The sequence below is a fragment of the Epinephelus lanceolatus genome, chromosome 8 (assembly GCF_041903045.1).
Source record: "Epinephelus lanceolatus isolate andai-2023 chromosome 8, ASM4190304v1, whole genome shotgun sequence".
Taxonomy (NCBI): domain Eukaryota; kingdom Metazoa; phylum Chordata; class Actinopteri; order Perciformes; family Serranidae; genus Epinephelus; species Epinephelus lanceolatus.
In genome coordinates, this window is record NC_135741.1 from 20,981,494 (window position 1) to 20,996,321 (window position 14,828).

At 42.2% G+C, this 14,828-nt stretch overlaps 1 protein-coding gene across 6 annotated transcripts in view; it reads left to right on the top strand.

Annotated features, from left to right (window-relative positions):
- Positions 1-14,828, top strand: part of LOC117257902 (cyclin-dependent kinase 17-like) — a 53,797-nt gene that overhangs the window by 21,589 nt on the left and 17,380 nt on the right. For all 6 annotated transcript variants that reach the window (XM_033628306.2, XM_033628305.2, XM_033628310.2 and 3 more), the window contains 2 exons: positions 3,155-3,288; positions 11,424-11,549. In XM_033628306.2, the coding sequence (XP_033484197.1) occupies positions 3,155-3,288; positions 11,424-11,549 (260 nt within the window). The remainder of the gene's footprint in view (positions 1-3,154; positions 3,289-11,423; positions 11,550-14,828) is intronic.

Here is a 14,828-nt window from a genome sequence, read left to right on the forward strand (position 1 = left end):
CAACAGATAGACCGATGGACAGATGTCGGCTGAAATTAGCAGCTGGGATCTACACAGGTAGTTAACTGCTTGTTAGTTTAACAGGCAGGGGGTATGTGATTAGTGGAAAGGTGAGAGGCCTGTGACTTCCCCACTGTCAGGAAAAGGGACATTATTAAATAAAAAGTGGCATTAAATGAAACTGTTATTGAGGAAAATGCCACTGAAAGAACAGGTTGCATTTTGAAATGAAAAAAAATCCTATTATGAAATTAAAATAAAGTCATAATTTTCATACTTTTTAAAATATTTTACACAATTTATTCCTGTTAATTTATGTTGAACACTTTGGGGCTTGATAAATGCATCGGTTATCATGCTTTTAGCAGCACTTAACACGTGAACAATCCATCTTGCATGAACTATAATTTAAAAAAAAACTGTGTTGAAAAGCCAGTGAGCTTCATTTTGTCAATACACTGCTCATTTTTTCCATTCTATTGTTTTCCCATCCTTTAACCCTGAAGCAGGATTTATCCTTGCGTGTTGAACTGACGCTGTACCTACGATAGCTTAATGTGCACCTTCCCAGAAGCACGTTGCAGCAGCGCAGACTTCCTGTTTACATTTGTAGTCTGTTAGTCTGAGTGGGCGGAAGTTCGCTGCATAGATCAGCCTCTCATTGGGCGGAATGAGCCACCCGCTGAAGTCCCGCCCTACCACTTCCCGTTGTGTAGCAGTTTTCAACACGTCCTTTACTAACTTTTGCGGTGTTTGATCTTGCAGGGATGTAGCCATTTTTCTGCCATGGTTTGCGTCCTGTAGGCGATTTTTTTGTGGGCACGTTACACCAAAACCTGTTTCCCCCCGGCAATATTTTTGCTGTGGCACTGCCAAGAATAATTGTGATTGGTTGAAAGAAATAAAAAAAAGCCGGGGCGTTTTTTTTCCTCCAATCTTAAAGTGAGAGTCGGCGCAGCCAGACCTTTCTTTTCTTGAGAAAGGTCTGGTGAGCGAGACTAGTAGTCTGTAAACAATTTCTCTCAGCAGAAACAAACCTTTTGTTTTTACTTTTATTTCACAGATAACAAACAATAAATTGCAAAGACAAAAAAAACCCCTCTGTATGATTTATCCTGGATTTATATGAATAGAGAAAAAGTCTGCTAGTCACTCAGCTAATTTATGCAATGTAAAATGCCATAGGCTTATGCTAATGATATTAGCATGTTGTATTTTTGGGGAAAATGTGGAAATTGTTTTGTCAGTGAACCTTGTGCATTATAATGTAGCCAAAATTTGTAACATTACCTTTGTGAAATGTTAGTGTTGCCAACTCTTTTTTAATTCAAGCAGCTAGCATTAGCTCCAAAAGAAGCTAAAAGTCGCCAGATGACATCATACATTCATTTGCATAGTGGTGGGGTCTTTTGATTCAATAGAAAACTCCTCAACAAAACATCTGACCGGCATGAAAGCTTTGGTATTTATATTACAGCACTTCCGATTCAGAGAACATCAACATAACCGTAGAAACTCACCACATCAGAGCTCCCACTGCGAGCGACACCTCCTCTCCTCCTGCCTGTCCCACAACTACTGCACTGTAAAAGACGACAGAGGGGAGAGTCCCCTCGCTGATGGTGGATGAGCCGTGGACTGATTACTCTAAGCAGCATGCATGGGAATATTTTAGGCATTTTTCCGTGATGGTCTGAATAAGTCACTAAATTTGTTGCTTTTTAGAAATTAAGTTGCTGAGGGGGTCTGAAAAGTCGCTAAATGTAGCTAGAAAGTCGCCAAGTTGCTTCATATAAGTAGAGAAAAACTGCTAACTGCCAGGCTAATTTGTGCAATGTAAAATAACATAGGCTTAAGCTAATAACGTTAGCATGTTGTATATGTGGGGAAAATGTCCGGCAAAAGACAAATATTTTGTCTGGACCTTGTGGGCTATAATGGAGTCTTTTTTTGTTTTGTTTTAGGTGTGTTTGTTGAGTCAATCAAACTTAACCGCACTTTACAGAAACTCAACGCAGCAGCATAGACAGTTTTGTAGGTGTAATTGCAGAGCGACCCAGACACAGGTATAAATGCACACAGTGGCACAGGCGGCTTGTGTAGACTACGGCGTAGGCTCTGCGTAGACTTTACACACCATTAAGGCTGAATCCACAGACCAGCGTGCCTTTCTCAAATGCTAACCTTCACTGCATTCAAGACACACACACACACACACACACACACACACACACACACACACACCCACACCCACAAATGACCTGGAATCAGCCTCAGGTGGTGTTGCCCCACTCCACAGCTGACAGACAACGCACTACATCATAAATAGCTTTACCTATCCGCCTCTCAGTCGTGCTATCTCACGGCTGATGTGTCACAATCACTCAAGGGACTTATTTTTCTTTCCACTTATTCCTCTTCTTCTTCCTCCCAGCGAAACCATCCGCCCCCCAATCCCCTAATCTTCTCTCTGTCTGTCACTCCTCTGCCTATGGTGGCTATCTAAAATGTAAACAGTGGATGATGGGTAAGGTAAGATGTTACAAGCGTTAGGATTGAGCTTAACATCCTTTAATGAAGCAGCTTCTTTCACAAAACACACACACACACACACTTTACGTGCTGCCCATGACCCTGACTTGAGAGCTATCAGGCACTGTACACCGAAACCCAAAGAGAGACCCTTCCCCCCACATTTACTCACACACACACCATTGATGGAAACAGTCCTGTCTGCTGCACCGTGACTCATTAATCAGATGGAGTCTGCGGGGAATGGAGGTGTGTGTGGCGGGTGGGGGGTGGGGGGGGGGCAAAGACGGGAAAGCTCTCATTGCATGCAGGGTGATATCGATCTCTGACCTCCTCATCTTATCAGTGGTATTTTATACACACTCCACTAACACCCCTGCATGGCTGGTGGTACAATCCATCACCTGGGGATTGGGACCCCACGATGGCTTTCTCAGATGGGTGATTGAAATCTAAGAAACCGGAAGGTTGTGTCCTCTGATGGGTACATGGGGAGTGGTAGAGGAGGAGAGGAGAGGCAGAGTGCCACAAAACAAAGCAAAAAAGCAGCCCAGAAGACCTGAGTTAAAGTACTGCGCAATTTCTAATACTAACAGTCTGTTTCTGTCTCTGTGTGTCATAGGTATCGTTCATGAGAATGTGAAGATGGGTTCAGATGGGGAGAGTGACCAGGCATCTGGGACGTCTTCTGATGAGGTCCAGAGTCCAGTTAGGGTTCGTATGAGGAACAACCACCATCGGCGCATCTCTAACGAGGTATGGGAAGCCAGATACACACCTCACATTTTATTTTCATTTAACCAGGAAGTCCCATTGAGATTGTAAATCTCTTTTACAAGATAGACACATTTAAAATGCAACAAATACAACATGTCATACAAAAATCCACAATAAAACAACAACTACAAGAAAAACAAGCACATGTCTCTGTCACCACATTCTTTATGATGCCCTTAAATTCATCGTTGGATATAAGTGTATTTAATTTTAGATCTTTTTGAAGATTGTCCCATGTCCGAGGTGCAGAGTAGGGGAATGCACTTTTCCCCAGATCTGTTAAAACCTGGGGTTCATTAACCCTTTGAAACCTGGGGTGACATCACTTTTCTTGTGCTGCTTTCAGACACCTTGCGCAAATATTTAAACCTTTGAACCCTGAGCAAATTGGAGCAATTTCCTTTAAGAACATGGGGGAAAAAGGCAATGAGCAACTTGGTTAGAAATGTCCCACAAATTGCAAAAAATTAATAGATTTAGAAAATTATTTTTAAAAAGTTAAGGAAAAGGGAAAAAAGCTAGGGAAAAACTATATTTATTATTATTATTATTATTATTATTATTATTATTATTATTTAAAACTATGTTACAGAATTATTAGAATTTTTAAGGTCCTTTTTCCTGGTTTGTTTGTTTCTAACTTTAAAAAAAAATCTTGTTTTTATTCTCTCTTTTTACTAATTTCTTGCTAATCTTTTGGGTCATTTCTTCTTTAATTGCTCATTGCCTTATTCCCACGTTTTTTTTTTTTTTTTTAAAGAAACCAGGCCAATTAGCTTAGGTTTGAAAGGGTTAAAAGGCAAACCGCCTGGAGGAGCGTAGCTGGTAACTACCAGAGCTGACACACAGAAGGGTGCAGAGGTAGTTTGCCCAATATTGCTTTATAGATATACCAGATATATACCAATATACCAGTGCTGTTGTCTGTGAATGATCAGTGATGTCCAACCCATCAAAACATAAAGAATGCAGTGATCAGTAATTGACTTTGCATTTGTTATAAAACGTGGTATACTGAGTCAAAGCTATGTAAAATTGAGGAGGTTGCATGCATATACAATTTGTCACCGTAGTCAATCACAGACAGGAAAGTAGCTTCCACATATCACACCTTGGACTATATAGTGTGTTAGATAGTAGCATTGGTTGCCCAGTTATCTGCTGATATTAGTTTACTGCAGATATAGTTGTACATATATATACAGTACAGGCCAAAAGTTTGGACACACCTTCTCATTCAATGTGTTTTCTTTATTTTCATGACTATTTACATTGTAGATTCTCACTGAAGACATCAAAACTATGAATGAACACATGTGGAGTTATGTACTTAACAAAAAAAGGTGAAATAACTGAAAACATGTTTTATATTCTAGTTTCTTCAAAATAGCCACCCTTTGCTCTGATTACTGCTTTGCACACTCTTGGCATTCTCTCCATGAGCTTCAAGAGGTAGTCACCTGAAATGGTTTCCACTTCACAGGTGTGCCTTATCAGGGTTAATTAGTGGAATTTCTTGCTTTATCAATGGGGTTGGGACCATCAGTTGTGTTGTGCAGAAGTCAGGTTAATACACAGCCGACAGCCCTATTGGACAACTGTTAAAATTCATATTATGGCAAGAACCAATCAGCTAACTAAAGAAAAACGAGTGGCCATCATTACTTTAAGAAATGAAGGTCAGTCAGTCCGGAAAATTGCAAAAACTTTAAATGTGTCCCCAAGTGGAGTCGCAAAAACCATCAAGCGCTACAACGAAACTGGCACACATGAGGACCGACCCAGGAAAGGAAGACCAAGAGTCACCTCTGCTTCTGAGGATAAGTTCATCCGAGTCACCAGCCTCAGAAATCGCAAGGTAACAGCAGCTCAGATCAGAGACCAGATGAATGCCACACAGAGTTCTAGCAGCAGACCCATCTCTAGAACAACTGTTAAGAGGAGACTGCGCGAATCAGGCCTTCATGGTCAAATAGCTGCTAGGAAACCACTGCTAAGGAGAGGCAACAAGCAGAAGAGATTTGTTTGGGCCAAGAAACACAAGGAATGGACATTAGACCAGTGGAAATCTGTGCTTTGGTCTGATGAGTCCAAATTTGAGATCTTTGGTTCCAACCGCCATGTCTTTGTGAGACGCAGAAAAGGTGAACGGATGGATTCCACATGCCTGGTTCCCACTGTGAAGCATGGAGGAGGAGGTGTGATGGTGTGGGGGTGTTTTGCTGGTGACACTGTTGGGGATTTATTCAAAATTGAAGGCACACTGAACCAGCATGGCTACCACAGCATCCTGCAGCGACATGCCATCCCATCCGGTTTGCGTTTAGTTGGACGATCATTTATTTTTCAACAGGACAATGACCCCAAACACACCTCCAGGCTGTGTAAGTGCTATTTGACCAAGAAGGAGAGTGATGGAGTGCTGCGGCACATGACCTGGCCTCCACAGTCACCGGACCTGAACCCAATCGAGATGGTTTGGGGTGAGCTGGACCGCAGAGTGAAGGCAAAGGGGCCAACAAGTGCTAAACACCTCTGGGAACTCCTTCAAGACTGGTGGAAAACCATTTCAGGTGACTACCTCTTGAAGCTCATGGAGAGAATGCCAAGAGTGTGCAAAGCAGTAATCAGAGCAAAGGGTGGCTATTTTGAAGAAACTAGAATATAAAACATGTTTTCAGTTATTTCACCTTTTTTTGTTAAGTACATAACTCCACATGTGTTCATTCATAGTTTTGATGCCTTCAGTGAGAATCTACAATGTAAATAGTCATGAAAATAAAGAAAACGCATTGAATGAGAAGGTGTGTCCAAACTTTTGGCCTGTACTGTATATATATATATATATATATATATATACGGGAAAATAAATTTATTGTGATTTTTTTTTTAGACCAATGTTGCAATTACAATTTAGTGAGTGATTTTTAAGTCCCTTAAAAAGTCCCTAATCTTCCACAACCTTCCTTTTTGATATGATTCTTACTGATCTCCTGTCAGTAACAGTATTGTAACAAATCACACAAATTCAAGTGCGTGCAGTGGTGGAGGCAGTGGCCCCTCCCCGGCTTCCTACTCCTGTACTTGTGGCGGCCTCAGGCAGACCACACCCATCTTCAAACCCAACCTTCATTCTGATCTAAACTGCACACCTGTAAAGTTTGGTGACTGCATCTTGCACGGTTGCGACGTTATTGCATTGACAAAAACAGAGAGACAAACAGGCAAACAGACAGACAGTAATATAAACACCTTCCAGAATACTCAAAAGGGCTTCTGCGGTAGTTCCCACTACAATAGGCGTCACCAGGATGAAATTTCCCCACGATGACACACACACAGATTCATAAGGTGAAAACAACACCAGCCGTCACGACGTTGTCACAGCTGGTAAATATTTAAATAACTCAAAGCTTTGTTGTAAACATGTTAATAACCGTTCCTGCTTACTGAGAGGCTTTACCTAGAAGTTGCGGAGCTGAGACACAGGAACTTTACTTAGTCTCGATGAGCCGCAGCATTTAGTCATGGACAAACTGAAACCTTAGCTATACATTTACCACCACTTGACAACTGCTGTGAGCACATGTACCGTCTTTCTCTTTCTTGCTCGCTTGATCACACTCTCACTATGCAAACTGTACTCTTAAAACAATGTAATATGTGAAGATGTGGATTGCACTTGAACGCAGCCTTGGCCATTTTCACACAGTAGTATTGCGAGCACCAAAGCTTGCCTGTGGCATTTTGCAAGTTTTTTTTTTCATCTACTCTAGGGCAGCGTGTGTGCACGTGAAACCCACTGGACCGGGTGTTTTCAACCTTCTGGTCAGTTAGATTGTGTAGTATTAGAAAAATCACAGCTTTTGCGATTTGAAAATTGCGTTCTGTTACATCCTGATATCGATTTGAATTTGATTGATTGTTCAGCCCTAGTTTATGTTTTAAAAATCAGGCTATGTTGGATGGCAAAAAACAAATCGTGACACTCCTCAGATCACTCTTTTTATCTGGCCGATTAAACTTACGTATTGTTCCCCCGTCTGCGCAATGCATGCAGGTAGTTAGCTTTCAGTTAGTGAAAACCAGTTTAGCAATCATTGATTTTTTTTGTGCTGTGGAATCACTTGAATCCAATAGTTGCTGTAATGACTGTGCTGTACTACTGTTACGATTTCAGCCACAGACCTGTGTTTTTGTGACAAGCTTTAACATACATTAAGTCGCCGGTCTATGCGGATGCACCTGTGCTATCTATGGAACAGGTAACAGCAATTTGTTGCTTCGTTTTGCCACATCCCTGAGTATGTACTCATGCCTCGGCCAGAGTGTGCGTGCACCTGTGTGTGTCTGTTTGAAGGAGTTGCAGAGTGATGAGTGCAGCAGTATTACGGGAAATGCCTCTGGACACACAGGCTGCTGCCTCTGACTGCTGTGAACAGTGGAGGGGACTAATTTGGACCATTTTTTTTACCAGAGAGAGTGAGAGAAAGAAAGGGGGGGCAGCGAAGGAGAGGAAAATGCCGGGGTGAGAGAGTAATTATGGAAGTCGGAATAATTATTGGTATGACAAAGAAAGCGGAGATCCAGAGGAACAGGGCTCAGGAGATGATAAGAGAGAAGGAGAGATGGAGGACAAAATAACGGTGGGAGGGAGCCGAAAAACAATGTTTCCTCTCAGCCATCCCCCCCCACCCCACCCCACCCCCCCACCCCACCCCCTCCGTTCACCCCTTCCCCCCATCTGCCTTTCTCCCCTCAGGAATCTGTCCATTCCTCTCTTCTCTGCTCCTGCCTTCCCCCTCCTCCTCCTTCTCCTCCTCCTCCTCCTCTGAGCATGTGGATGGCACTCCAACACAGTGCCAGCCCCTCTTTCTCTCTCTGTCTCTCTCTCTGTCAGTGTGTGTGCAGTCATGTGGCAGGTCAGAGACATGCATCGTGGAAAACGTTTGTATGTGAGTGTATAGAAAGACACGTTTAAGGAGGACAATGAGGGAGCTACTAGAGCTGTTCTGCATTGTGAGTATGGGGGCACATGTGTTTGTGTGTTAAGGTTTTTGTGCGTGGGTCTTTATTCAGTCTGAACCAGTGAACAAGAGGGCACGAGTGTCATTTTGTCCATTGTTGCCCTTTGGAAAAGGAGAATGGATAGTTCACGTTTGTTTTGGTCATCAGAATTGCATGAGATGCATTTGCATTTGCATGAGGTCTGTTGAATGCTGAAGAAAATAAGTATTTTTATGGCAGTCATAAGCAGCTTTAGTGTGTTGATCTCACTGTAGACGGTGTTGCAGTGCTTGTGCGTTTTACTCTTATGATTCACACATTCAGTGGAGCTTACAAATGTGTAAATTGCTCAGGTCAAAGTCTGTAGGTCATGTTAGTACATGCGTCTGTGGCTTATTTCTAATAACATGTGCTTATGCAGTCTGCAGAGCATTGCTTCTTGTTTCCAGTTTGTGTGAGTGTATGCTTTTGGGGTGTATGTCGAAAAACTGTGCAGTGTGTCACCATCCTTAGGGTGACGGCTTGTGAGTAATACTGCTTGTTGTTATGTTAGCCAATGAGCTTAGTTAAAACCTTTACAGGCGTAAAATCCCTCTGCCTTTCATCTTCAGCCACATATACACTTTCCAACCCCCCCATTAACGCTCAGATGTAAACACACATTTACATCAAGGACACATACCGTGGGGCTGTTGGGACTGGGCCAACCCCCCCACTGCTGTCATGGAAACAACGTGTGATTGGCACCTTGCCAGTGAACATGTCCTACATGGGTAACACACAGGAGCGATGTATTGTGGGAACAGTAGCATCACATGTGTTGTGTTCAAGCAAGGGCCAGGAAGTGTAAGTTGTTGCAGCTGATGGGATAGGCATGTGCTATGTAGTGAAATCTGTCAGTAACAAAAATAAAAAGAAAGATGAGTTAGTGAGCTTGTGAAAAGCAGCACAGCATCCCAACCTTCTGCCTTTGCTAACAATGTGCTCAACAATTAGCCTGAAACACGCCAGAACCACGGTGGACATAGTCCCATCATGTCCCGTCCTACTGGCCTTTCATTCAACCCTACGAGACATAAGTTTCATTCACATCATCATTCATCAGTCATTGACAACAGCAGATGGCACCTGTGGAGCAATATTGTGTATTTGTGCAGCACTCACTTGACAAACTCATTGCCAGGACTGACAGATGGAGAAAACAGATTTTTTTTCTCAGTGGCACAAAAGTAGGCCGAGTAGTAACCGAGGCTTGAGAAAGAATTTTGATGTCAGATCACGGTGATCAGTTTAGGCAGAGTCATCAATGTATTGTGAAATAGCCGAGAAATATGATGTCACATAATGTACAGAGGTGATGAATACAAGGAGATGATGATGGTTGGTTAAAACACTAATCCATTGGGTAATACTAATTCTGTTTGAGGTGATCAGATGTAATGACAAAGACCATAATGTTACAGTTTGCCATGTTTACTTTATTTAACCCAAAAATGTGACTATTTGCACTTAATTAATTAATTCACTTCATTCATTCATTTTCCGCAACCGTTCTTCCTGTCTGGGGTCGCGGAGGGGCTGGAGCCTATCCCAGCTGACACTGGGTGAGAGGCAGGGTACACCCTGGACAGGTCGCCAGACTATCACAGGGCTGACACATAGAGACAGACAACCATTCACACCTACGGGCAATTTAGAGTCACCAATTAACCTGCATGTCTTTGGACTGTGGGAGGAAGCTGGAGTACCTGGATTGAACCCACGCTGACACAGGGAGAACATGCAAACTCCGTACAGAGGAGCTCCCCCACCCTGGGTTCGAACCAGGAACCCTCTTGCTGCGAGGCGACAATGACCACATAATATATCATTTTATATTCAGGTCCCAATGATATAAAATTGAATCACTAAGTTTAAACTTGTAATGTGAATGGTGTGAATTTGAATATGAATTAATATGAATTTCTCACGTGCCTCCAAGGTGAACGGAGAATCCAAAAAAACGCAACATTCTCGATGAAGCTATATTAAAACATCAGTTTTGTGCATGCATTTTCGCTAAAACCTCGCAATTTAAAACACTTCCATGCAGGAGTAGCACGCCTGGACAAGGGCGTGTCTTTGAGCTCTGCTTGTGCATCCAATTGAGTTGACTAGGCACAACTGGATAAATGAGACTTGGATTATACTGCATGAGTTGTGTGAGAGTCTGTAAACTGATGTTGTGATATAGTTTAGCTCTTCTTTTTTTTGTAACCAAATTTTATTCAACACTGTTACGTCTCCTACACAATAAATACATCAATATGCATGTGACTGAGTGCACTAACTACATACCCCAAACGATCTACATTTATCTCTCTCCGGTCATACTTTCCATACTCTTGTCTAATGAAATAGATTGCATTGTTTCAAAGTGGTAGATAAGAGGCTGCCAGTGTTTGTAGAACTTCTCAGCAGAGCCACGCGCAGAAAATTTGATATTTTCCAGTTTCAAAAATGACGCTAAGTCCCACAGCCAGGACGTATTTGAGCGGGGTGAACAGTTTTTCCAAAAGAGGAGGAGCTATTACCTAAGCAAAAGAGATTACAGCCCTTTGCTTATCAGTCATTCTAACACCCTCTCTAGGGATACCAAAGATGGCAGTCTGAGGCGATGTGTCTAGATTCAGATCCAATATCTTAGATATAACGTCAAAAATATAACGCCAATATTCCACTAGGCTTGGGCATGACCAGAACATATGAGTCAAATGTGAGCATCTGTCACAAGTACCGGAGAGGTTTGGCTAAATCTTCGATGATCTAGTGACTTCAATTCAATAATGTTTATCATTTTTGCATCCTTCTTTCATTGTGGAGGTGAGAAAAATAAAGTTTTCCTCACAAATTCCAGTAACACGGAGTGCCTAATGGACATATAAATGATCATTTTGTGGGTGGAGTATTCCTTTAATGGGAACAGAAAACCCTCCCTCCTACATGCCAGCACTTACGTAGGTTTCAGGTTTCAGTTTAGGGGGGAAAAAGTTATGATTGATGCATTTTAACCTCTTATTTTCTAACCTGTAACCCTTCTCTTGAATCTCTCTGTCTCTTTCTTACAGGACATAAACAAACGTTTGTCCCTCCCAGCTGATATCAGGCTACCGGAGGGCTACTTGGAGAAGTTTGCCATGAACAGCCCGCCTTTTGACAAGCCCATGAGCCGCAGGCTACGGCGTGCTTCATTGGTCAGTAATCATTGTGTGTGTGTGTGTGTGTGTGTGTGTGTGTGTGTGTGTTAAAATTTGCATGTGTGTGTGCAAAGCAGCTGAAACTAGCTTCCATCAGCTGCGTTGGTGATGCGTCGGTTGCTGCTTAGCATCTGCACGTGTACTTTTGAGAGCACAGCTGGGTGTGTGCTGCTGCTTTTATTTTGAAAAAAGAAAAAAAATAAGTAAAATGAACTTTTAATGCCATTGTGCACAACTGACATATTCACACATTTGAAACACAAAAACATAGACAGACTCATTCTAAACACTTTTGTTATGATTTACGCTATAGACTGGAGCTTACAATGGCTCGGTAGGGGGATGCATTATGAATTCATTTTGTATTATGTATCCAGGCCAAGAGCATTATGGGTATGAATCTGGGGGTGGGAGAGAGAGGAGGGGTTTGCCATGGGATGGATAGAGAAGGGGATGATGGGTAGAAGTAGGCAGATATTCATGAATATGCAGCATGTCCCTTTATATCCCTTTGTGTTGCTGCTGAAGTACTGCTGCTCTCTCACTTGGTTTTTATTTTGGTCACACTTTATTCCACGTCACTCTTTTGTCTCAAGTTTCCTTTCATACCCGGCTGAATAAGACAAGTGTGCACTGCTCTCTGCTTCACTTATTCTTGCAGTCTTACATGCTTGCTCTTTATTAATAAAATGCAGTCTTCTTTACTGATATATTTAACTTTAAACATGGTTACCAAAAGCCTCTGTGTGCTATGGGAAAGCATTAAAGATTCGCCCTCCATCAACCATTTTTGCTGTAATTATTGAACAGGGCCGGTGCCCTGCCTCTGGCTCTCTGCTTGAAGCGATTTAATGACGCAGCTTTTCTGCAGGAGTCTCACAGACATGAAAGGAAAGAATCTTTGAAGAGAGGTTTGCAGGGAACAAGAGAGGTTTATGGCGTGAGGGTGGATGTGAAGAAGGGGATAGACTTTTGTGATGCTCGCGTCTTCACAATGTAAATGAGTGGCGGACATTTTCTAACATGCCTGGGTCTGTCCACTTGTGTGTGGCTGTGTATCTTCCTTAGGGTTGTTGTATGCACGTGATGTAATAGGTCAATCAATAATTCAGCAGCAGTGTCAGACTCATCTGCTGCAGCTCCTCTCCTGACAAGGATTACACACCGGGACACCTTGAAGAGAGCCAGAGAGCAAAGGAAGAGGGAGGGAATAGAAGACGAGACATGATTTTAAAAGTAGCAAGATGTTGAAAAGGATAAACAGGTACTATGTGGAGAGGAGCTGCAGTGTAAGAAAAGACAGCTGAGATGAAATTTAAAACAAGTCTGTACTTAGGTTTCAGTTGAACAGCAGGAAAGGAAAGCTTTTATTTTATCTTGGTCACCTTGCTGAGCCTGCAGAGTGTCTGTAGGAAGCTACAACACAGCTGGATCATTTTTTTTAAAGTGGCTCATATTGTTGACTTTATTTAGTGCAGTGCACCCTTGCTTTTTGACTGTGCAGTATTTGAGGCCTTGAACATGCACTATTTGCATGTTCAAGGCCTACTTTTCACTTGCCCCGAGCTGGAGCTTTGGAGTTAATTAGGTCAGCACTTTAATGCATTCCTCATAGAGTTTAACACTGCCCCTTAGGTCAGTTTGAGCACCTGTAGCTGGAACTTAAGCGGGATTTATGGTTGTGTGCAGACCCTACGCACGTAGCCTACGCCATTGTGAGCATTTATACTTGTGTGGTGGTGTGTCTGTGTCACTCTGCAGTTACACCTCCAAAACATTAGTCTGCGGCGCAGGTTTCTATGAAGTGCTGTAAAGTTTAGTTGATTCAAAACACACATTAAACACACATTAAACATGGCTTAATAGAGACAATTTCAAACACAAGTACACTGATCAGCTTCACTATAACTCGCAGCATTCACAGACAAACACTTTTCTTTATCTGGACACATTTTCCCCACAAACACAACATGCTAACATTATTAGCACAAGCCTATGGCATTTTACATTGTATAAATTAGCCAAGCAGGTAGCTTTTCCTCTTCTCATATGAAGTCACGGACAACAGCAACATTTAACAAAGGTAACATTACAAAATTTGGCTCCAGTACAACTCACAAGGTTCACTGACAAAACAACTGTCATACTAAACATGTTTTCCAAACAAATACAAAATGCTAACGTTATTAGCGCCAGTCTATGGCATTTTACATTGTATGAATTAGCCTAGCGATGATCAGATATTTCCTCTTCTCATATGAAACCTGGATAAATACCAAAGTATAAATTGCTGAGGGATGAATCACACACAAGACTGAAAATGCTATTTTAGTGGAGGCTTTACTACACAATTTATTGTTTATGTGTGAAATAAAAGAAGATAAAAACTTCATTGAGGGAAATGTTGTCAGTATACAGAAACAGACAGGAGGTCTGCGTCACCGCGATGCGTAGTTACAATTCTGGGGAGGTGCACGTCAGGCTACAGAGTAGGTTATGGCGTAGGCTCTACATCGACGTGGAGTATGTATAGTTTTTATTTTTTATTTATTTATTTTTTTTAAGATTATTTTTGTGGGCTTTTGCCTTTGATGACAGGACAGAGTGAAATGGGGAGACAGAGAGAGAGAGAGAGAGTGGGGACTGACATGCAGCAAAGGGCCGCGAGTCGGTTTTGAACCCGCAGCCACTGCAGTGAGGCAATGCCTCTGTACATGGGGCGCCGGCACTATGCACTATGCTACTGACACCCCAGTTTTTATTTTTTTATTGGGTAATCCGCTTAAAATAGCTGATAGACTCCTTTTCCATCGCCAGTGGATGAGTATGCCTTTCTTTTTGTTTGTTTTTTAACTGGTGTGTCACATTCAGCATCATGAGGGCACCAGATACCAGGACTAGTAAACCGTAGAAAGCAGCATGGAGGCACCTACCCCTTTTTACATCTCTTACATATTCAATATCTTTTTCAAACTCAGCACTGACTATTTTGGAACAATGTTGGAGGGCTGCTTAAACAGTGACGGATAGTATTTTGTAGCGGCACATGATTGCGTCGCACCAGAAAAGGGCTGAAAATTAGACACATGTGTAGCTGCCGCCACATTTGACGTGCCCCTTTAAACCACGCCTACTACCAGTACAAGACAAACCCTCCAACGCGATGGTCAGTGTTGCAATATAACGTTAAAGTAACGCTACTTAATTACATTAAAGTATTTTTGGGGAGTATCTGTACTTTGAGATTTTATAATTCTGTCATGTTTCACCTTTACT